The sequence below is a fragment of the Arctopsyche grandis genome, chromosome 5 (genome assembly GCF_051622035.1).
Source record: "Arctopsyche grandis isolate Sample6627 chromosome 5, ASM5162203v2, whole genome shotgun sequence".
Taxonomy (NCBI): Eukaryota; Metazoa; Arthropoda; class Insecta; order Trichoptera; family Hydropsychidae; genus Arctopsyche; species Arctopsyche grandis.
The window spans coordinates 23,370,574-23,394,648 of NC_135359.1; the positions used below are offsets into that span (position 1 = coordinate 23,370,574).

Consider the following 24,075-nt stretch of genomic DNA (forward strand, 5'->3'; position numbering starts at 1 on the left):
TCCAGACTTTTTTTTAAAGCGAAATTTTATACATTATATATTTATCTTTGGCTCTTTCTTAAATCTTCTTTTTTTGCACCTTACACGAAACGGAAAGTGTAATCGAGGCAAGGGTTCGGAGCTTTTGGTTTCGACGTTCGCTTCGTGAGGTAAGATTGTCTAATGGCGGTTTCACAGACGATGGGTGTTCAATATGTTCGGGTTAAGCGAGTGAGCCTGCGGCTCGGTGGTTAAGCTATTGGCCTCTACGAGCTAGTTCTATTACGGCCACCGATTCTGTATGCTCCAAAAAACACGGTTTATGATTGAAGAAAATCGACTTGATTGGTCTGCGGTGAGCGGGTCGTCGCCATTAACCATCAGCGCCGACAAACACACCGCGAGCTCCCGTAACTCGTTTCCCTTCACTACTTTATTATTATATCAGAGTATAACAATACACCCGTATAAATCATTTAAATATTACATTATATTTATAATCAATAAGTAGAAGAACAAAAAAAAATCGATAATTGCTTTAAATATATACATAAATAGCTGCAAAGGAAGCATGCGAAAATAACTTTCGTAAGAATTACAAAGAGACACGTGTATAAAGAGTATAAGTTGTAGTTCCATTTATAAAGACCTACATATGTACACCCACCCCACAGAAAAGATGGGCACGTGAACTTATTCACTGCATTTTCCCACATTTTCTAAGGAGTGGGGGTAGGTCTTTATAAATTTAACGATCACTACTATATTATAGGTTTGTCTCATCACAGAAGAGTTTCTGATTTATTGCTCTTACATAAAATAGTTAATGGTGCTATTGATACATCTGTTTTGGCCGATATTAATTTTAATGTCAATACTCGATTCATTAGATGTTCCAAACTTTTTACCCGGCAAATTTTAATGATAATATTTCATCTAATGGTACAATTGCTCGGAAATGCCGTCTTTATGATTGCCCTGATTAGTTCTCTAATTACATCAGTATATATTTTTAGGGCTAAGGTGAAGAAGTACATTTGCGGTTGATTCTTTGACATTCAGTGTTTTATTTTATATTTACTATGTTTTTGTAATTTATTTTTATTTTTATTATAAATATTACTCACTTTAATAGGAATTTTATAATTGTCTTTTATGTTTATAGTTTTTTTTCGCTCTATTTCTCTTTCATTATATTTGTTTATGTATATGTGCCATTATATTTAAAAATAAATAGAATACAGTAGCACATGATAGAATCTACCAAATCTATCTATGGATAATGAAATATAGAGGCATATATCTACAAAGTACATATGTATGTATGTATGTCATCATCATCATCATTTACAGCCATTCGCCATCCACTGCTGGATGAAGGCCTCTCCAACACGCTTCCACTCGTCTCTGTTTTGCGCAACACTCATCCATCTCATTCCGCACATTTTCCTAATTTCGTTCACCCATCTTCCTTGCGGTCTTCCTTTTACTCTTTTGCCTTCTCTCGGGTACCATTCAAGCACTTCTTTTGTCCACCTTTCGTCCATCCTCCTAGCTACGTGACCCGCCCATTGCCATTTCAATCTCTTCACTCTATCCACTATGTCCACTACCCTTGTCATATTTCTCACCCACGTGTTCCGCTTCCTGTCTTTCCTCGTTATGCCAAGCATACAGCGTTCCATACTTCTTTGAGTGCATTGGATTTTATTTTGCATCTTGGCGTTCAGTGTCCAAGTTTCACATCCATACGTCATCACTGGCAAAACGCATTGATCAAAGATCCTTTTCTTCAGGCAGAGTGGCATTTTTGATTTAAAAACAGCATTCATCCGTCCAAATGCACTCCACCCTAATTTCATACGTCTCTTTATCTCTTCATTTTTACTACCAGACATGTCAATTATTTGACCTAAATATAAATAATTATTTACTACTTCTACTGGTTTATCATCTAAGGGGATGCTATCAGGCATGCAATAACTATTGAACATTAGTTTAGTCTTATCTACGTTAATTTTTAATCCTACTTTTCTACTTTCCCTGTCCAGCTGTGTTAGTCTGATAAGTAGGTCAGCTGAATCACGAGCTACTAAAACTATATCGTCTGCGAACCGAAGGTGACTCAAAAAGCGACCATTGATGCTTACTCCGGCTGTATCCCAATCCAATTTCCTGAAAACTCCCTCAAGCACCGCATTGAATAACTTGGGCGAGATTGTATCTCCTTGTCTTACTCCTTTTCCTATGCTAAATCTATCTGTACCTGAAAAAATTTTAACCGAAGCTGTGGCATTCTTATATATTGCAGCTAACAGTCCCACATAGGGTTCCGGCACTCCCTGTGTTTTTAGAGCGTTAAGTACTGCATTATGACTAACTGTATCGAAGGCTTTCTCATAATCGACGAAACCTAGGCACAATGGCCGTTGATATTCGTTGGCGCGCTCGATTAGTTCGCCAACTACTTGGAGGTGGTCCATTGTGCTGAAATTTGCCCTAAACCCTGCCTGCTCTATAGGTTGGTTCTCGTCGAGGATATTCTTCAGCCTTTCTGTAATAACCTTCGTGAAGAGCTTGTAGACCGCTGAAAGTAGACTAATGGGTCGGTAGTTCTTGATATCGCTTTTGTCGCCTTTTTTGTGTATTAAAATGATAGTTGCGTTATTCCATCCTTCTGGTATAGCTTGGTTCTGGATGCATTTGCTGAAAAGCCTAGCTAAGATATTAATTAGGGGGGGGCCGCCACATTTTAGTAAGTCAATGGGAATATTATCTTCCCCTGGGGATTTACCGTTCTTTGCAGTTTTTAGCGCGGCCTCTACTTCGCTAGGCAATACTGCAGGAACCCTTTGGCCGTGTGTCGATTCCGGAGCGGGGAATTGGCCGTTGTCGTTCTCGTATAGTTTTGCATAGAACGTGTAAACTCTGTCTATGATTTCTTCTCTATTCCTAATTATTACTCCGCTCTCTGATCTGATTGCGATCATTTGGTTTTTGCCTAAGAAAAGATCCTGTTTGCACTTTTTCAGGCTACGGTTATTCTTAATGGTATTTTCTATTAGCATGTATGTATGTATGCATATGTAAATACACGAGACCATTTTTCCATTATAAAGAAAGTATGCTACTACATTCATACGTAAATGAAAAGACCATTCCAGATGGCATATAAACCTTATCCAACTAATTATTTTTTACTACCCATTATATATTTTACTACCCATTTCAATTACATATTATAAGTGAATATAATATGTAATTGAAATATTTTTAAGCCTAATAATGAACCAAACGTCGACACAACTGATCAATAATCCAACTACGAGACTCACTGCTATGTGTCAAATATTAGCCATATTCAAAACTACTGTACTAAAGTGATTAAAACGGCAATGACTTCAACTGACTTGAAGTAATTTTAGCCCAAAACAGAGAAGAATGGAAGCATGCGATCCGACATCTGCTGATGACGGTGATAAATTTATTTTAATTAAGTCGAACTCATCTCCATTGTGCGCTCGTATAGTGCGAATATAATCGAGCAAATCCATTTCTGAAAAGATTCCAATTGAATGTATGTAAACAAACGCGAACGTGCCAAAAAACAACGCACAACAGAGAGTTTTCAAACAAACGTCAAGTAAAAATTCAAAACAAATCGACAATCGAATTTGATGTGCTTAAAAGAATTCCGAGACACGTTCTGAAGCCCATCCTATCATTCTAAATTCGACAATCAATGACATTCCGATTCTAATTGTAAGAAGCGTAAGAATCATCGTATAAATTCTCCAGCTATTTCCATCACCCGGGCGTATTTTAAACAAAAATTTGCATACGAATCGGCCACGGGTCACTCAGAAAATCATTCTCATAAGAAATTTGCATACTAAACTACGTTAAGAACCGCCGTTCAATCGGCCGTAATTAATTAATTGCGACGCACTTACCGAAAACGCTAATGCAAATGTAAAATTTAGCTACCATAATAACCCACGGTGTGTGTGTGTGAGAGAGCGCCGTTATTCAAATATGAGACCTTTCATTAAAAAATGTATATTTGTTTTTATAATCATAATTGTAAACGCAGAAAACTGATTTTAACTGTGGGATTATGCGCGGTTAACTGCGCTAACGTACTCGTCGCACTCCACGCATACACGTGTGTACCTACTTTATATTTTATAGTGTGCGGCACGTGATAATTTTACATTCAATAGTTAGACGAGTACATATCTGTAATCTATGAGTATGCGAAGTATTTCGTGTATTTTACAATAGTAATAATTACGATCGTGATTGGTACCATTCGTTAATTTACGCCGACATCGTAGAGAAACCCTATGGATTTTTTTTATTGCAAGTTATGTTTCATTTTATTTTCCACGATCTATTATTGATTATGAATATATTCAATAATTTATCTTGAAATATTGGTATGAATCGTCTTGTGACGGGCTGCCGGTCTGAATATTTTTTTTTTCATTTTATTTAAATTTTTTTGGTTGGCCCGCGGTCTTTGTTACACAAAATCTATTATTTACCATGCAAGAATGGCTGACTAATGAAGGCGGCGAGCTTGACCACGGATGCTGGTCGTCCCCCATGGTTAAAAGGATCGGACGACTTTAACCGTCAGGTGTCGTCAACCGTTGCACGCAAATTGCACCTGCCGAACCGCACATTATTGCGTTCGCGGACGTGGGATAATTGCAGACGAACACTCGTCGTCCATCACGATCAAATTTCCAATTCGGACACCTCAAATTGGATTATTAAATTAAAATAATAACAAAAAAAGCATTCGACGAGGCCAACACGCGACTTTCAAAGACAAATCTAAAAAAAATCCCACGATCGAAAGATCATCCACTGTATTTTACCTGAATGGAGAGCGTGCGTATATACATACTATGCATGAATGTGTCGAATTACCTGTAACAATAAAAGAAAAATAATGTTACAAAAATAAATCAATCATAAATTAACAAAATTGATTCGACACCTCTGCTGAGAGGTATAAATACGATACAACACAATAAAGACAACTAAATGTGGTCGTTAATTTTTAATCAATATTGACGTAATAGATTATTTGAACCAATAGAGATGATGGATCCTCAACAATAAAGCATCATTACGACGCAATTTGAACGGTGTGATTGCATTTTCAACAAACAAAAATCATAAATAGGCATTTTTTATGAATGGGTTTTCACACATGTGGTATCAGAGTGTCAAATACTGATGAATGACGCAATTTTCAATAAAATAGTCCATTAAAAAAATGAGATATTTGTTAATTGATTTTGACCCGTTTATAATTTGAAAACGGGAATCGGAATGTGTATACATACATATATTCAACAATTTTTTATCATAATAGGATTTTTAATGTTTTTATACAGTTCTATATACATTGTGTGCTAATTTAAGATATCCCAATAGCATTCAATATCAAAACTGTCAAAGCTATCTGTGTTAAGTTTTACATTCAAGCCTGTGACCATACGTCTGAAACACACTTACAATAAATTAAATCCGTAAAACTACACAAGTCAACCATTTGTTCGAAGCGTTAAAAATAAACTCGAGATGTAAATCTATCACTACACATCGGACTTTTTTTAACGAGACACATTCTAGCCGAGTCCAAAATGATATTGTCGCACTCTAACATAGATGCTCGCGTGTCGATACCCGAAACCGAGATCACCAATAAAGTCCCACCTTTATTTACACCTTCTCTAAATTTAAACGACAACGGCGCGTTGTCCGGATCGGTGTTTATTTGTCGACGGGCAAACGACCATTTTGTTATGCACGTTCGTACCGCGGATACTCGCGGTGCATTTCCAATCGGTGTTGACTTAACGGTACCCACCTGTGTGTCCGAACCGAGAACCAAACCGAAAGAGAGTCCACACGGAAGACCCCAAGACAGATAGATTCATAGATAGAGGATACCTACGTACGTTATTACACACGAGAGGACTCTCCTTCGGCGAGAGGCCATCACGGATGACATCGATCCTATCTCGGATCGGTCACAGATCTTATCCCCATCGGCCATTGATAATTCTAATAGATTGGGACCCATTCCGATTCCGGTTTTGAAGATAGATGGATGGTCCCCGAGAACCGGCCCCCCGATACGTCTGGGGTGACAAGTCGTTCGTGTCTTTCGGGGACAGCGAACGAATGGCACGCGTGCCGGACATAATACAACGCACTTTTTTTTATTTTATTTCTCATTTGTAGCAAAGCGACATTGCATAAATTTAGCATGAAATTCTAATGAATGACAGCTGGAGACCCACACGTGCGGAAAAAATGCAAATTTACCGATGAGATTCAATCAATAGCGGTTGAAAATTCAGAAAATTGTGGTTCACAAATGTTTTACATATTTAAACTTTTTTTTGATGATATCCTATTATCTTTTGCACGAGTGAAAAAATAAAATCCAACGATTTTGGTATCTAGGAATAAAATAAGGAAGTACTAATTTTTAATAGAATCTTCTCGACAACAAAGTGAGATAAAATCGTAAAATTCAAACAAGAGACGTAGGGCGTATCAAAGTTAGATCTGAAAGGTTGAAAGGCCGAAAGCTTTATTTAATTGTCTTGATGATTTTAACTACTGGTATAGATATTAAAGAAATTTATATTTTCAAATCAACCGAATGCTTTCACTGAAGATATGTGCTTTATATACATGTACTTGTAAGTACATTACAAAAATTACAGTATCAAATCTTCTTTTCTTTGAAAAGTTGTCCGCATTAGGCATATAGTACATACATATCATCATTATCTACAGCCATTCACCAATCACTGCTGGATGAAGACCTCTCCAACACGTTTCCCCTCGTCTCTGCTTTGTGCAATTCTCATTCATCTGACCCCAAACATTTTCCTAATTTCATCTACCCATCTTCTCTGCGGTCTTTCTTTTACCCTTTTGCATTCTCTCGCGTACCATTCTAGCACTTCTTTTGTCCACCATTCTTCCACACCTTAGGCACGTGGCCCCGCCCATCGCCATTTCGATATTTTCACTCTATTAAATATATCCACTACCCTTGTCATACTTCTCACCCACGTATTCCGTCTCCTGTCTTTTCTCATTATACCAAGCATACAGCGTTCCATTCTTATTTGAGCGCATTGGACTTTGTGTAACATTTTCAATGTCAAATTTGCACATTCATACGTCATCACCAAAAATTGGCATTGAGACGATACCTTTTCACTATAGTTAACCATGCTTTTTCGCACTCTTGCTTTGTACGTTAAATGAGCAGTCTATTGTTATTTAAAAAGCAACAAGCCAACACCTAAGTATAGACATCACTGGCAAAACACATTGATGTAAGATCTTTTTCTTCAGGCAAAGTGGCATTTTTGATTTAAAATCGGCATTCATTCGTCCAAATGCACTCCATCCTAATTTATCTTTACTATCGGACATGTCTATTATGTGTTTAAAATATAAATGATTATGAACTAGCCTTTATGGATATGGAGAATTTCCCTTGTTTATTCCATAGTAAATTTGACATCCTTCACATATGTAGTTATTTTTACCTAGTTACCTGGTAAGTTCATAATGTTTGTTCAATATCGAAGACACGATGCTTGATAGGGTATACGCCAGTAAGTACATAGTTTAAAAATATTCAAAAACGTCTAATAAATCTAGGATATAAACGAGAAACTTTAGTCCACAGTCACTCTGTCGTGACTTACCACTATTATGATTCAGGATTACTGCGAACATATAAACTGGGACTCACGGTTATGTGGGGACGAGAGGGGACGACACACACCCGTTCGTGCGTGCGAGGACCGCGAATGTCAAACAAGGACAATTACAAGCTACCTGGAACAAACACGAAAAGGATACTTCGGGACCTGTCAATATTGAATCAGATTGCGGGCACCGAATGCAACAGTCGCTGACATGCATTTTGAGCAATTGCCCGAGTGCACGCGATATTCCTCCAGCGGGCGACCCGGCCCCGGACCCCAAAGGTGCAATGTCACTGAACCCACGGATTTTAACCGTGATCCGAACCGCGTTTCTAGTTAACCCGTTAGCGTGCGTGTATTCAAATCCTTCCGGTTGTAAACTGCGACTGTCAAAGCGATACGACCTCGGCAAGTCGATCTCCGATCGGCGAACATCTGCAGGGACCGAGATCAGAGAGAGAGATAAGGAGTGCGCGTCCGTGGAGTAGCACAAGTCGAACGTGCGACCCACTCAATGTCCTCAAACGACCCAAGAGATGCCGCGCCAACTACAAATGGCCGCATAAAACGTGAACGTTCGACCGAGAAAAAAATATATAAAAAAAATAAAGAAGAAGGGTGCTCTTTTACGAGTCGCATAATAGCACCGCGAAAAAATTTGCGTAATCGTTTATTTTTCTCGTAAAGTGTTGCGAGCGAACGAACGAACGAACGTATTTGCTTACAAATTTTACCGTTTTAGCCTTAGCGCCGCGGCGTATTCGCCGGCATTGGCAAAAATCATCATTTTATGCAAACGTGACGTTATTGACGTTCCGTTAGACGGGAGACGTCAATAAAATAAAACCGGCAGCATCCGCGGAAAGGGGATGATATACCAGAGCCAATAAAATATTTTTGCAAGGGACAAGGGGATTTCGCTCCGCCAATGTCAGCCATCGTTTTTGGCTCAAATTGTGAAGACCTCGAATTTGTAGATATGGAAATGGGATTTTCCAAAGCTCATTTCCATTACTAGGGAAGAGATAGCGTACGCGCAACGACAAGATTGCTACCAAATTAATTTACATAAGCAAGGGAAATTCTGACCACAAGTATATATACATACATACAGTGCCGGCCTTACACCCTATGGCGCCCTCGGGAAATTTTTTCGAAATATTTCAAGTAATAATTTAATTAAAAATGTATAAAAACTTGATTCCATAGAGTGAAAAAAGACAGATTGAAGCCTTGCCCGGAGCATTTATTTGTAGTACTAAAAAGTGGAGAGGTCCAGTATAAATGCACACGCCGAGGTATTTTGTTATCAGAATGAATGAGACGGCACTGAAAGGGATTTCAATTGAATTTTTCAATTTCCCGAATTCTATAGAGGGCGCAAACTATAAAAGCCTAGGCGTCGAGAATCCCTATTCTCCTCTAACGCTCCCCTGCAAGATTAAAATTGTCAATATTTTAAATCACTTTCAAAGGGCGAGTGAATTCCCCATTACTTACTACAACAAGATCACATCAATTCAGAATGTGACACTTTTGGGTCACGATAATTTATCAACGAAAACTTTAAAATATTTTATAATACACAACATCCTACCGTATCAGGAGTCGCACGTGTATACATAGAGATATCAATCACGATCAGGTTTTGTACGAAGGATCACTTGCGGCGGCAGCATCCCAATGCACAAAGGCCCATCCACCGACAAGTAAAATAACGTCACGCTTAATTCCCTAGGTTTATATTAAGGTCAATAGTATAATGGAGCAAGTGGCCGGTTGCATCCACTGAACACGAGTTCGATTGTTATCGATAAACGTATCGATGCAACATACATACATAGGTGTGACCCTTCGATTATACACGGATGCCTACCGCGCTTCTGGAATGGGCTCGTTCAAAACGCTCCGCTCCTTATTCATCGTTAATTGAAATGAAACCCACATTTTAATAATCTCAACGACGAAAAAAAAGCAATCAAATCTGGTACAACATGTTCCTTTTTGTGTGATAGAACGTACCCCACGCTTAATTTATTTTTAGCGAATTCGACCCACAAATTGGAAGGGAGAGTTCTGGACTTCAAACAGGATTAACTGTCGCTTCTATGTTCATATTCATGTACATATGTATGTATCATAGTTTATGCTGTTTCCCCTCATTTCGTATGAGGCTCGAGGTAAACGCATTTCCACCAAACACAAAAAGGAAGCAAATAATGCACTTACACGTTTGAGAGGAAGCAAATTTTCATGTACATATACTACAAACGGAGTAGGCACGACAAACACGGTTCAAAGTCAAAGAACCTTTTCGTACAGGATACTAAAAAAATAACGCAAAGGCGAGATTAATACGGTCGTTTGAAAATCAGATCATTTTTGTGAGGGTCATAAAATCAAGGGCAATTTCACAAGAACACTCGCGAAATAAAACGTCCGAAAGGAAAGGTGGGAGGGGGAGGAAGGTCCTTTATGTACATAATTGCGAGCGGCGAAACCGACCAACTACTTCGCCTTGCGCAAAACGAAAGGACGAAAGGTCCTTTCGGCCACGGGAACCCCCCCCCCCCCCCCCCCCCGGGCCACCCCACGACCCCCATTCCGGTGCAGCCTAATTCGGTTGCCGGCTAATTCGACCGGAAACATTGTTACAAATTACTCCTCTATATTTTTTGCCGGGAACTACCATCGGAGCCGAAGAAGGAGAAGAAGAAGCCGTAGAAGGAGGCGGAGGAGGTGGAGAAGGAAGAGGCTTTCAGCCGAGGAATCGCTGAAGATCAAAAAGCCGGTTTTAGCAACATCAAAAAGCTCGAAGCAACTCACTCGTGGAAAAAGCGTAAAGATGTAAAACGGGAGGGAAATTCTACACTTTTTTTTTTTCGGCGGCATCCCTCTACTCTCGACGTTTCATAATTGCGACTTGACTTTTTTTTTGGCGCTTCCAAAAGTACGCATCGCACGATTTAATCTGATGCAAAAATGTACACAGCCAAATTGACAAATCCTCGAAGCAAGATAAGACATCGTTTAACTTTCCTTCACAACACTACGGCTCAATTTTATTTTTTTAATTGTGTCCAAATATAAAAAAAATAAAAATCCGCTGTTGTGGATTCGTTCGCGGATCAAAAGGGATACTTTTTCATTGTGTTTGAATTCGAAACAGGTACACCTACCACCTAACAATGTTTAATTTTGCGCCGGGGCAATTCCGTGGATTTCTTCTCTTTGTTCTCTTAATTCACCCCCGAGGCCGTATCTCTAGGACCACCGCGGCTATTATGCAATAATATGCGTCTGAAATTTGTGAGATTTTTACGGCAACTGTAATTTAGGCAGGTACAAAAAATAGGAGGGGATGAACGCGCTTAAAAGAACTCACACAGAAAACGATTAACAGGCGGACCTTAAATCTCGACCACCTTTTAAAAATGTTCCAAACACAGTTTACCTACTTAGAGGAGGTCGAAAATGGGATATATAATATTTTCGAGTTCTCTGTGTAATTTTAGATTAGTCGTAAAAGATTCACGCGCTGAGTTTGAACATAAAACTTCCCACTCCCTAGTTCAGGATTTATCTAGTTGCTATTTTATACAAAGATCAATTGATTTCATTACTGTCACCATTATCTTGTAAAATGACCCCCTCACCCTCGACGCATTCAACATACATAATTATATAAAATTACATTTTTTACACCGCAAATGATAAATTGAAACACCGACAATGTGTTATACATACATATGTATGTACATTGTGCAATTATGTACAATACGTATATACCGTGATTTCGTTAAGTGCTACTTGGCAATGAGTACATACATATACGAGTATACGAGTAGGTGTAATCTGCATGGATGCACCGGCACAGCGCTGCATCCTGGATGCTGCAGTTGAACAGTCTGCGGTTAGCCGCTAGCCATAGTATCCCAAACCGTTCCTGGAAAAGACCTTGCAGCAAACACAATACCATCAGAGTGACGGATTGTAACGTTCGTTTATACATACATACTCGTACATATTATATACATACATATACAAAACAACATGATCTGTCGAATTGTTCATTTCACAAACTGAAACCTTTGGTTAACCGAAATCGTAAAATTTGGCCGCGGATCGAGAAACAAGTGAAACTAATAAAAACCTTAAAAAAAGAAGATCATTATAAATGCGATGGCAGAGCTACGCATTTAAGTATCAATTTCTCAACCCATTCAATTAAAAACACGAATAAAACATTTCAAATTACGGTCGAAGATTCCACCTGAATGCTATATGTATGGACATGTACATATGTATAACGATCCTAAAATTGCAAAGCATAAGTGCTTTCAAAAAGAAATACAACATGCATTTGCTATGAGTCAACCAACAGACGGCCAGTATAAATACAATGTGTATTTTGAGATGCAACTGCAATTAAAAAAATAAGATCTACTTTTGATTTGAATTCTAGCAAATTGTTTAGCTTCCTATTGTTTTTTTGGGAGATGAAAACGTTAATTATGTTACAAATTTTATTACAGAATTTATTTCACGCACGAAAAAAACATTACAAAGTGCTTGTCAATTAAAAGCAATACTAATTGCTTGGCAATTAAAGCAATGAGAAAAAAACGTTGTTTCTAAAGCACAAATGAAATGAAGTAGAATCCTAAATGTACATATACACAATTTTAAGAAGAAATTAGGTACATATTTTTATTATTTAAGTGATTAAAATCGCAAATGTAATTTCATCCGAGCAAAATTAACTACATATGTACATACATCCTTTTAAAATCAAATATGTTAGAATTGTTATTTTGCAAACATACACGATTTGTGACATACAAGAACTTTATCGCAATTTTGTAAATACTGTAAATCAGTATAAATAAAAAACTGTAAATCAGTATAAATAAAATACATATTATGTAGATCATTCATTTCCATTTCATTTGACTATATTGCTATGCAAAAGATAACCACACATCTAAATCGATTCAAGACAACACAACACAACACATCAAGTATATGTATGTACATATATGTACTTATTTTATTTTTATTTTCATTCAATCAATCATGCACACTCTTCTTAATAGATTGCTCCAAATTAAGAATTACTAATGATATTAAGAGCTTTTATTTATACTAAACACGACGTCTATGGTCAAACATTGTACAGAAGTATCATACAAGGCAAATACAAACACCGATTAACATTCACAGAGGCATCTATGGAAAAATTTGCAGCATTAAATACAAATCAGCAAAAATCGAGATGCCGAATAACTCGAATTTTTTGCGAGAGAGATAGATAGGACAGGGTTGCAAATTCACTGAAACCGTTTCAATTAAATCAGATAAATTGGCAAACTATGATGGGAAACGGTCGACCTTGGAGTCACACATCTAAGGTCTGGCTAGCAGCACACACCAGGGATAGAACCCGTGACCACACGATTGAAAGCATTACTTGCTAACCATTGATCTACTGATATATGATGCCACTGATATATTTCTTATCGAAACTACTGTCAATACGTAGCTTCACAAATACTTGTATTATAAATACATTATTATCAAGGATGATAACATACATACATACATACATACTCATATGAACTATACAGGCGATATGAAACATGAGTATGTATGTAAATATGTATGCATATACAAAATCAAAATCAAAATCAAGATATAGACGACATTAACCAGTATACATACATATATAAGTACATGTGTATAGTGAATACTTGGCACAGTCGAATAAACATCATTCACATTCGCAAATCAGAAGATGCACGAGTGCGTACACGCATACATACATCCGCACGCACGCACAAAACGAGAGACAAATTTTAATTGTGAAAGATGACCGATTTATATCGACATTAACCGGGCAGCATCCCGTCATCATCCCGGGATTAGTCCACCGCACACACTCACTCGCTCACTCGCACGTACGTAAAAACGTTCCGCAATACACCACATAATCCACCTTTTGCGCGCAGCGTGAAATAAATTCCGGCTTAATAGGGACGCCTAGCTGCGACCATTAATCTTTATCGTATGACAGCGATCCAATATAGGGCTGGCGTGGGTGGAAATTGCAGTTAATTTGAACCAATATGTCGACGAGCGAGCCCCCTTACTTGTTCGCTCGGTGACTTGACCACAAATATCAGAACTCGACTTGAAACTGAGCCGTCACACAAGACGATACGCATCGCACCTAAATATGTACATAGATGCAAAAAGATGTAGAAGAAATCAAAATGGCAATTATTCTTGAAGATATCGGGCGGTACGCTATAAAAACACTCCCGAGTGTTGATACTTATTGACCGCGAGCATGCTTCGAAACTGCGGAGTTAATATGTGTATGTATGTATGTAGATCAGTTTCGGAAAATGTTTTCGCTATTTAATAGCGTAAGCGTTTCGCAGTTCAAAAACATAAGCGATTAGAATATGTTGTGATTTCAAATGCGTTAGGAACATCGAAAACAAAACAAAGTTTCTATGACGACGGTTCGATATATTTTTTTTTCGATTCAAATAAATTTAATAAAAAAACAAATGAATATTTACTAATAGATTCGCCATGTTTAAGCTGTTTATATTACAAATCCTGAGAGAAGCCGGGTAAAACAACTAGTACATTATAAATTTCAAATCATATTCAAATAGTGGTGACCGTTTCAACAATGAATTTAGATAAATATGCAAACTGATAAGAAACGATTGACTTGGGGTCACAAATATCGAAATCCGGCTCAGAAATACTCAGAGTAAATTATATTCAATAGAGGTTAAACCAGGACTTGAACTTGGAACCTCTCGGTGGTTAACCACTGAGCTATACTGCTGGCTTATAATCAATTTATAGACAACGATGACTTTTTGAAAATCTAATTAAAATAAAAGGTCATAAATGTAAAATTGATGATTATGCTGGTTATTTTGAAAGTAGTCGTTATAACAATCAGCAGGTAACGAAAAATTGCATAATTTATAATAAATTTATAGAAAATTTAAATGTATAGAAGGGTTACTAATTAGATTATTTATGTTGTTAGATTTTATTATCAAAATATCTTACTCTTATAAAAACCAGCACAATTAACCGCTAAATGGGGTGAAGATTTAAATGCACGAATTAAAAAAGAAAATCCATAGTATTTTTCCTACTGCAAATTCAAGTTACTTGCAATCAATAAACTGAGGTATTAAAAAAAATCTAATCGAGTGCTCTCCTACAATGATTATATATAAACAAATATATCTATCTGTTTATTTTGTTTCATTCATTTGAACCAAAATTTTTTCAAGCGTAGGCATTGATTTTTCTTTACTTTCGTTCTTTTTCTTCGCATCCAATCGTAAACATTCATGGATTATCTTTCCCTAAACAATTCACAACGGTCGACAGGTAAGAAATTACTTATAAAAAAAGGGAATAGTATGTATGGAAGTACGCCAGCAACTTATTTTCGACCACTCCGATTTGAGACTAAGAAAATTCGTTCACCGATAAAAACGAAGCTCACACCGGGAAACATCAACTCGCGCCCAAAAATAAGCATCGGAACGGTCGTAAAAGTCAAAGTAATGTCCGAATAAAAATATGTAAGATCGAGAGGGTGGGTCGAGGGGGCTACAAACAAGTGTAAAAAAAATCTGGTCATTAATAAAACAAAGTGCGGAGCACAGCCCCACCCCCTCGGTGCCAAAGACGGTGCGGTAGCGTTACGACGGTCATTACGTATGAATTTTCACGCGCCCTTACATTTTACGACAACCTCATTTATCCGGCAGTGCCCAGCTTCCTAATTTCACCCATCCATCAAGGGTGCGGCTTTCTTCGGGATATCCGGCAGCCTCTCTCTTCCCTTCCCCCCCCCCCCCCCAACCGGCTCCTCTCGGGGGTGCGATTCGGAAGTTTGCGAGTTTTGCCGCAACGTTGGCAATATAATCTTTCGAGCGAAACTTACAACGACTATTCGTCGCCAGAGTCTAATATGTATATGAGAAGAAAAAAAAATCATCTAATTAAAAATCCCACAACTAGTCGTAAACTTAAAGAGTTAACTGAGCGCTCTTCGAGATCTTCCTTGTACATGTGTTTTGATATTCGGGTCTATCGCGCGAGTGTCGGACGTAAAAGGCGTCGCCCCGGGCGGGCTATTTGTCGCGCTCGTCTCCCATTCTCGATTCAAATTTATGTGCGATCCGTGCCCGAATTGATGTTTTTAAAAAGTCCCAAACAAAACGACCCGGGATGAGAAGGGAACGGGCCGAGACGGCGGACGATACACCTGTGTGGCTCCCGGGTCGACGACTCAACATTTTCGGGTTCGTTCTAACCGTAAAACCGAATTTATTTATTCAGACAACACATGAGATACGAAAGACGAAAACTGAATACTAAAATTCGATATGTGCTCATCTATAAAGTTCTAGCATTAATTGAATGAATACATGGGAATTATCGACTATTCATAAATATATTATACGGATTAGTCAGAAGATTACGTATATGAATAAATACATAATTACACATCATGAAGATTAGGTATAATTTTTAGAACAAGTATTATTGTATTAAAAAACAAAAATTAAGATTTACTAAGTCCAAAAATTACGTCCACTTTTTTCATTTCGAGAAATATCTCGCAAAGCATTAAATATTATATAATGATTTGCCTTTAATAATATTTAAAAATACGGGTGGCCTGTTATACGTTTATTCTGCTTTTCAGAAATTCTGGATAAATCGAATTAAAATAAGTGATAACAATTTGTGAATTAAGTCAAAGCAGAAATAATGTTTTTGGAATTGAAAATTGAACTTCCGCCACTTTAAAATATAACGGCCCGCCCATATGTAAGTAGGTATTTGAAGGCGAATGAGAATTTAAAATAGAAATAATACAAAACAACTTGGACTATTTTGTTTTAGTAAGACTGTTAGATCAATACACTGTAAGAAGAAATGTGTTTGTATGTACATACATGCAGAGGTACAATATCTATATCTATATAAATGATTTATTTATTGAAAATTTGGATTTAATGAAACTTGCATTACAAATAACTCTACATATTGCGCCACAATGGTCAAATCGAAATTATACAAGCAAATGAACAATATAAATTATGCGCAAAATTAAATACAAATTCGATGATTTAAAACTATTTTTAGAAAAGTTATGCAGCCTAATTAATATATATCATAAAGTCAAAATATATAATATTATATGTGAATCTGTGAAAGGTCACCTTAAAAGACAAAGCCGTAAAAAATAGCAAAAAGCCCTTTTGCAAGTGCGTACACTCGTCCAAGCCGAACTTCAAACGTTTTTCCACGATCAGATCGCAACTCCCAATTTTATTTTAGCACACCTGATCTGAATTCGCGACAGGAGAAAGGAGCTTATCGCAGACGGGTATCTGTCAACGAGAATACCCGTTACCGAAACTACCAAAGAAGAGCCGCAACTGTTAAATGGCCGAAAACGATTGGATTCGAAAGAACGAAAGAGCTTTCAACCCTGTCGACCGCAGACACGAACAATTTATTAAACGAAAAACATCTATCCTTCTGTCTTTACGGTCGAATGTCAAAGCGAAAATGATTTAGCACGACCGTCGGGCAGAAAAAATCATTTTCTAGTGCGAAAACGATTCGATACGCCGTTCGCGAAATCCATCAAACGCGACGCCGTATAAAGGTTAAAATAATCGCGAAAATTCCGGTAATTTGTTCAATTAGTCACGTTCTCGATGTGTGCCAGTGGGAACTTACGTGTGCGACATTTTCGCTAATATCCGTAAAATTTCGGCAGTTACGTTTAATATGCAGGTACATACTTGCATACATATGTATGTAGTTACGTACAAGTAAAACTAAACCGAGCGCATATTAATTTTAAAATGATCGCGTTCTGCCAGTACAGTTATGAAACTTGGCCGGGCCACTTATAATATTCATTTCCCGGGCGCAGAAAACGTTTACCTGTTAATTGTGCGAAACGGCAGCCATCTTCATTTAGACTACGACGGCGAGGACGGCGACGATGGCGGCACCAAAGATAAATGTTAATGTCACAATAATAAAGATAAGAAAATGTTTAGGAAAATCGAGAGGATTCACGGTAGGAAGTGCGCTTCGCGGCTAACAAGATTTCGCCGGCAGATAAGACGAGAGTGAATCGGTCGCAAAGAACGGGAACGGTTTTATCCTCGACGAGGAAATTAACGGTAGGGATGATTTAGAAACAACGATCGGACGCCAGATTAACGGGAAATTTCTACAAACCAGAAAAGATTTGAAAGTCCCAAGAATTTTAAATAAAAACCAACAGATATGTATATGTTTATAAAATTAAAAAAAAAAGTATTCTACTAAAACTTCATGTTAATATTCTTACTTAAAGAACATTTTATCTTGTAATTTCAAGCTACAAGTTCATCGATCCATCCAATTATCAAATTTTTTTTTAAATTAAAAAAAATACTTCAACAAAATTAACATTTCATGAGTACTAGATGAACAAAGTGAATTTTAAACAAATTATACTTTACAATCAAACGAAAAAGCAATTTTAACGAGACATTTTGAAAATCAAAATAGGTTTTTCTATTGTGAGGCACAATTATTCATATTCTATATATTTTACTTCAATACATCATAAACTAATTCCATAGAAGCCAGTGCTGTGAAAAATCAACCGACTCCGCTTTTTATATTATTTTCTTTAATTAATAATATTACGCTATGTGTCAACTAGCGTAATAAAATCTCCAATTTTACTAAATTGAATCCACTAAAATATATTTTTCTTATAAAAATCATCATTTTACATTACATTGTGTATAAAAATTACACGCATTTTGATGTTTTGTGGCCAACAGCGATTGTTTCCGTCTCATACGTTTTTCTGATTTTTACTCTCATTTTTCGCATTGATTTATATATTTGTGTATGAAATTCATACAACACTGTGAATGTACTTACTTTTTATTTATACCTATTTCACAACCCGTAATTCAATGAATTGGGTTATATGTCAGTGTTTAGTGATTTTTTTTTAATTCCTTTATTACAATATTATATTTAGTAACAATTTTATACGTTGGCTACAAAAGTCAATCTTACTAAAATCGTTCAAGTTTAAGTTGGAGTTTGGAATTGGAGGTCGGAGTCGAATAATAAAATAAAGTCGGAGTCGGTAAATTTTGATCCGACTCCACAGCCCCGAATAAAACTCAATCAAATAGTTGAGTAATACAACAGTGATACGTACATATGTACGTACATACAAACATTATCCTTCAATACCGTAAATATAATAACTCCATTGTCCTATATTTAGGCCTAAAATTCCGAATCATGCGCACGAATATTATAACCTACAGGCATATTGTACATATGTATGTATATGTACATACTCATAGATATATTCAAATGAAAACAAATTGTTACTTTGTACATAAATATGTATTTAAATAGCAGTGATTAAAATTGTATTTGAAATTCAATACAATATTTATATGCATTTTTTATTAACTGTTTATATGGTGTTTCAAAATGAATAAGATGAACATAATAAAAATAATAATAATAATAAATATGCAGAAGCATGTATACTTGTATACCGAGGAGAATCTGAGAGTTCCATTTGTTATCCCTTGAAAAGATAATCGAGATAAGAAACATCTCAGGTGTTATTCTGCCAAAAATAAATATTTTCACAGATATTATCGAGTCGACGGTTTTGAGCATCCACAAAAAAATGGTTTTGGCGTTTGAATGCATACCTACATGCATATACATATATATTTTTCATATCTATAAGCTACAACATACATACATATACATATCTATGTACACAAAAACCAAATCGCACAAGCAAACAGACAACGACCACAGGGTGCGATAACCTCGTATGAGTCCCCCAAAAACGGCAGGCGAATTTTACATTATTTTGATGTTTGTATGACAATTTTGGACAGAAAGATGTATGTGTATGGGGAAAAAAGTGGTCCATCAAGATGGGTCGTGCAAAAAGTTCCTCTACCTGCAACCGGGCAAAAATAATGGCTCACGGACGTGAGATAGCGATCCACCATCATTCAAGATTATTACCGATGGTGCTCGTGCGATTATAGCACACACTGTGGGTGTGTACGCAAAAATGTGCGTTTTTATTCGCATATATACATACACACACACATATTAATCTATCTTTCTACCCATATAATATAAAGGACTCAAACAAGGAAATAAAAATAAGAATTTACGCGAAGATCTCGACGCGTTGACGTTAACATAGAGATTTTCCTTGAACTACGACACGCGTCGCAGCATTCGCAACGGGAAATTTGCATAAAATTAACGAATTTCTCGGAATTCGCATTCAAAGGGTCGTCCTGTTAAATTCAACGACGCTGTGCGAGCTCTATGAGAAGTTTTATTCTAATTGGCACGCGACAAACATCGTACAACGTCAATAAAGGTTATTGAATAAATTGATGCGAGATAAATTGTGTGGCATAGCCGCTAAATTAAGGTCAAATTCAGATATTTCCCGAAATCTCCGACAGAAAGTTGATAACAGGATTAGGCCTACGCTACTCAAATGTCATCTGCGCCTGACGTTCTGTTCCGTTCCTTCGACTCATTTTAAATCTAAATACAAGCAATTTCTTATTTTAAATGATATCCCACCAATAAAATCGGAATTATTCTGATAATTTAAATCCATCATCCAATTACTAAGGATTTAATCGAATCGACGACTATTAAAATGGATTGAAACAAATTCCTCATTAAGACAATAAATTTCATGAAAATTTCACATGATTAATTAAAAGCGATATATTTTCCGACATAAATCATTATTATTGTTTTAGACATTACATTTATAATCGGCGAATTGATAATAGATTTTTGTCTGGCATACTTACACTCTCATCCATAGTGGGTATGTAAAAATATATTATATTTTTTTTAATAAAAAATCATCACTGCATCGTATTAATATTAATGACAGCGAATATATCATACGAATAACCAATATTTTATGCTAGTAATTATGCGAAATTGACAGAAAACAATTAATAACCGCGTTCACAATTCAAATTAGTGAGCTTCCTTCACGACGAATAAATCTTACAATATGTGACTGATACGTTGAATAAATCAAACAATACGCTGAAGGCGAAATTTACACATGTTTTCCATTATTTATTACATTGAACGATAGTGAAAATCTTACCACCTATGTATACACATATATCCAAGGCGCACACAGAACCCAAACAATACCTACATATATATGCACATACATACATATATAAAAAAAAAATAAAAAAAAGCAAATAACCAAGCGAATCCTTCAAACTTCTCAAGTGACATCGTCTCATTCGCCGATACGATAAAGCCAAAAAATTACGATCGGAATTTCAGGACGCAAAAAGACATTTGACACAACGCAAAGTGGTCAACCGCACTCGCTTCGATCTAGATATAAATTCGAGACATTTTTAGTCGAATGTACATACAAATAATATATATATATATAGGTATAGAAAATGTCACGTTAAAAAAAATCCGGTCTCGGAACGCTATATATCCCCCGCGTCGGAGCCGGGATAGACGGATAGACAGACTCCGCGATAAGGATCTTTAGGATCTAATGCACTTCGCCCGGGCGACGAAAATCGCTCCGGTGGACATTGATCGTTATTTTTACGACTGGATGGATCCCGAAAAGCCACCGGCGAAAAGGATCGATAGACAGACACACAACAACACACGACGGATTAAAAATCCTTCACATGTACACACACACACACACACACACACACACTAAATAGTAAAAATTACCTTTTGCAAACAAGTAGCGCGACATTGTGCAACCCTCAGCGGCGACGAGACTTCCTGCTCAGCGACGGTGAAGCTGGACACGAAGAAGACGACCAGGGCGGTCGAGAGGACGACCCCGGATGCCATGGCGTATGCGACGATGGATTAATTATATAATATTTATATATATGTATGTATATATATAAAACACAAAAACAAAAACAAACTGAAGGAAAAACGGAAAAATCGCTAGAGCGCGCGATCAGTATTTGGCATGTGGGGATATTATGTTGTATTTAGTATGTGCAGGATTTGGATTTTCACTGTTTCATTCGTACGACGACGACGGCGATGATGATGATGATGACATTACGCGTTCGATAGAGATAGAGAGTGAGAGAGAGAGAGAGAGAGCACTGAGCACTGCACTTCCGTTTCGGGGGAAAACACTGTGGTCGTATGTCGAATCGTGCGGAAAATTCGCGTCGGCGGAAGCGCGATCTGGGACCGGAAAGTGCACGGCCAACCGGACGACGGTCTCGGTCGTACTGAACGTGCGCTGCACGCGGTACCGCGCTTCTCCCCGCCACTCTCCCGCACTCCCCCGACCATGGTGTATACCCCTCTGCAGCACACCCATACTATAGCGCCGCGCTCATACGACCCCCACCATCGTCTAACCATACTAACACTTTACAGCCGGACGACAACACTCCATGGCGTTTCGCGGTCCATGGTGGACGTGTGTGTTCCTTCTCCCCCCCCAACTACATAGAATTGCTTATTTCTACATATGCCTGCAAAATTAATTAATACGTATTTAATTAATTTATTTATAGTTTTGGACCATTGTGGCATTACAGGAACAACCTAATGCGCCACAATGACCTAATTTAATTTTTATATGTATATATTAGGGGTACCGGAAAGAAATCCATTTTTACTCTGTCTATGTTTTTAATAACCACAAAAAATTATCGAATTATAGAACTATCACAGAAACTTATAAATTACCACATGTCACATAGCCCTATATGCAGATGATACAGCTTGCTTCACAAGTAGCAAAAAACCAGACACTATTCTTAAAAATCTTGAATTTGCAATTAAAGCAATGACTGAACACTTCACTAAGTGGAAAATTCAAATTAATCAAACAAAAACAGACGCCATATTCTTTAGTGTTAGAAAGCATAAGCCAAGTTCAGATCTGAAAATCCCCTCTGGAGAAAGTCTGAAATGGCAGTCAGTAATAAAATATTTAGGAGTAACGTTTGATAAAAGAATGAGATGGGCACCTCACATTGAGGCAGCGAAATGCAAGGCGATGCCGGGTATATCCTCAATATATCCAATATTTAATCGCCATAGTTCTTTATGAACTCGAAATAAAATAAAATTATATCGCGCGCTCATATAACCATTATTAACCTACGCTTCACCTGTATGGAATAACGCCTTTCCAAACTCCAAATAATACAAAATAAATCCCTAAAAATAATTTATAATACACCCATATATACTAAACTGAAAAAACTGCATGCCATATATAATATTCCGTTTGTTACAGACATTACTAACAAACTAACCAGTAGATTCTATGACAGAATCACTAATAACCATACTAACACACTTGTGAAGAGTCTCGGTGATTACAACAAAATGTCTATACCCTTCAGGTATAAACACAGATTACCTAAACACAATCTGCTTTAGGTCATCGACTTTAGAGAGTCCTTAATTAATATTATGTATTAGATGTATTATGAACATTTATAAGGATTGTAAATAGGTTTTTGAGCTCTTTTTCCTATTATGCTTTAGATTAACATTAGAATAATATAATACTGTGATTAATAACCAAATTAAATTAAATTGTAAAATAGAAAATGATCAGTTGATCAGTAGCTATTTAAATAGATATAAGATGTATTGTGAACATAATTTCGTAATAATAAAAAGCATTTAAAAATCAAAAAATAAATTACCACAGAACTATCACAGAGAATATAGGAACATTTTAAAGGATCGGAAAAACAAACAATGGTTTTTGTCCTGCACGCACGAAAAATAAGAGTGATGGAACACGTGGCTTTTTTTCCAATTTTCAGGGAAAAACGCTATCCTTTTTATACCTCAAACCATAATATGGTTTTTTTATGGTTTTTCATTTACCAAACCTCGCTCCTTCTTACTATCACCTATTTAGTTCCATGTAGGCCACATTAAGAAGAAAAAAATTCAACAGCGTGAGTGATGTGGTAAACCAACTATTAACATTTATTAATTCAAAACTGGCAAGATTTTTCAAGAAAAGGATTGAAATATCGACACAAAGATTGTAAAGAGTCATGAAAATTAGAGGAGATTATATTTTGGAGTAAAATGTACAAACAAAAAAATGAAAAACTGAATATTTAAGTTGATCTGCAAAAAAAATGGATTTCTTTCCGGTACTCCTAATATA

At 36.8% G+C, this 24,075-nt stretch overlaps 1 protein-coding gene across 1 annotated transcript in view; it reads right to left on the reverse strand.

Annotated features, from left to right (window-relative positions):
- The window catches only part of LOC143912377 (uncharacterized), a 334,563-nt gene extending 312,405 nt beyond the window's left edge, over nt 1-22,158 (reverse strand). The window contains exon 1 of the mRNA XM_077431657.1: nt 21,630-22,158. Within this exon, the coding sequence (XP_077287783.1) occupies nt 21,630-21,755 (126 nt within the window). The 5' untranslated portion in view covers nt 21,756-22,158. The remainder of the gene's footprint in view (nt 1-21,629) is intronic.
- Nucleotides 22,159-24,075: the final 1,917 nt, after the last annotated feature.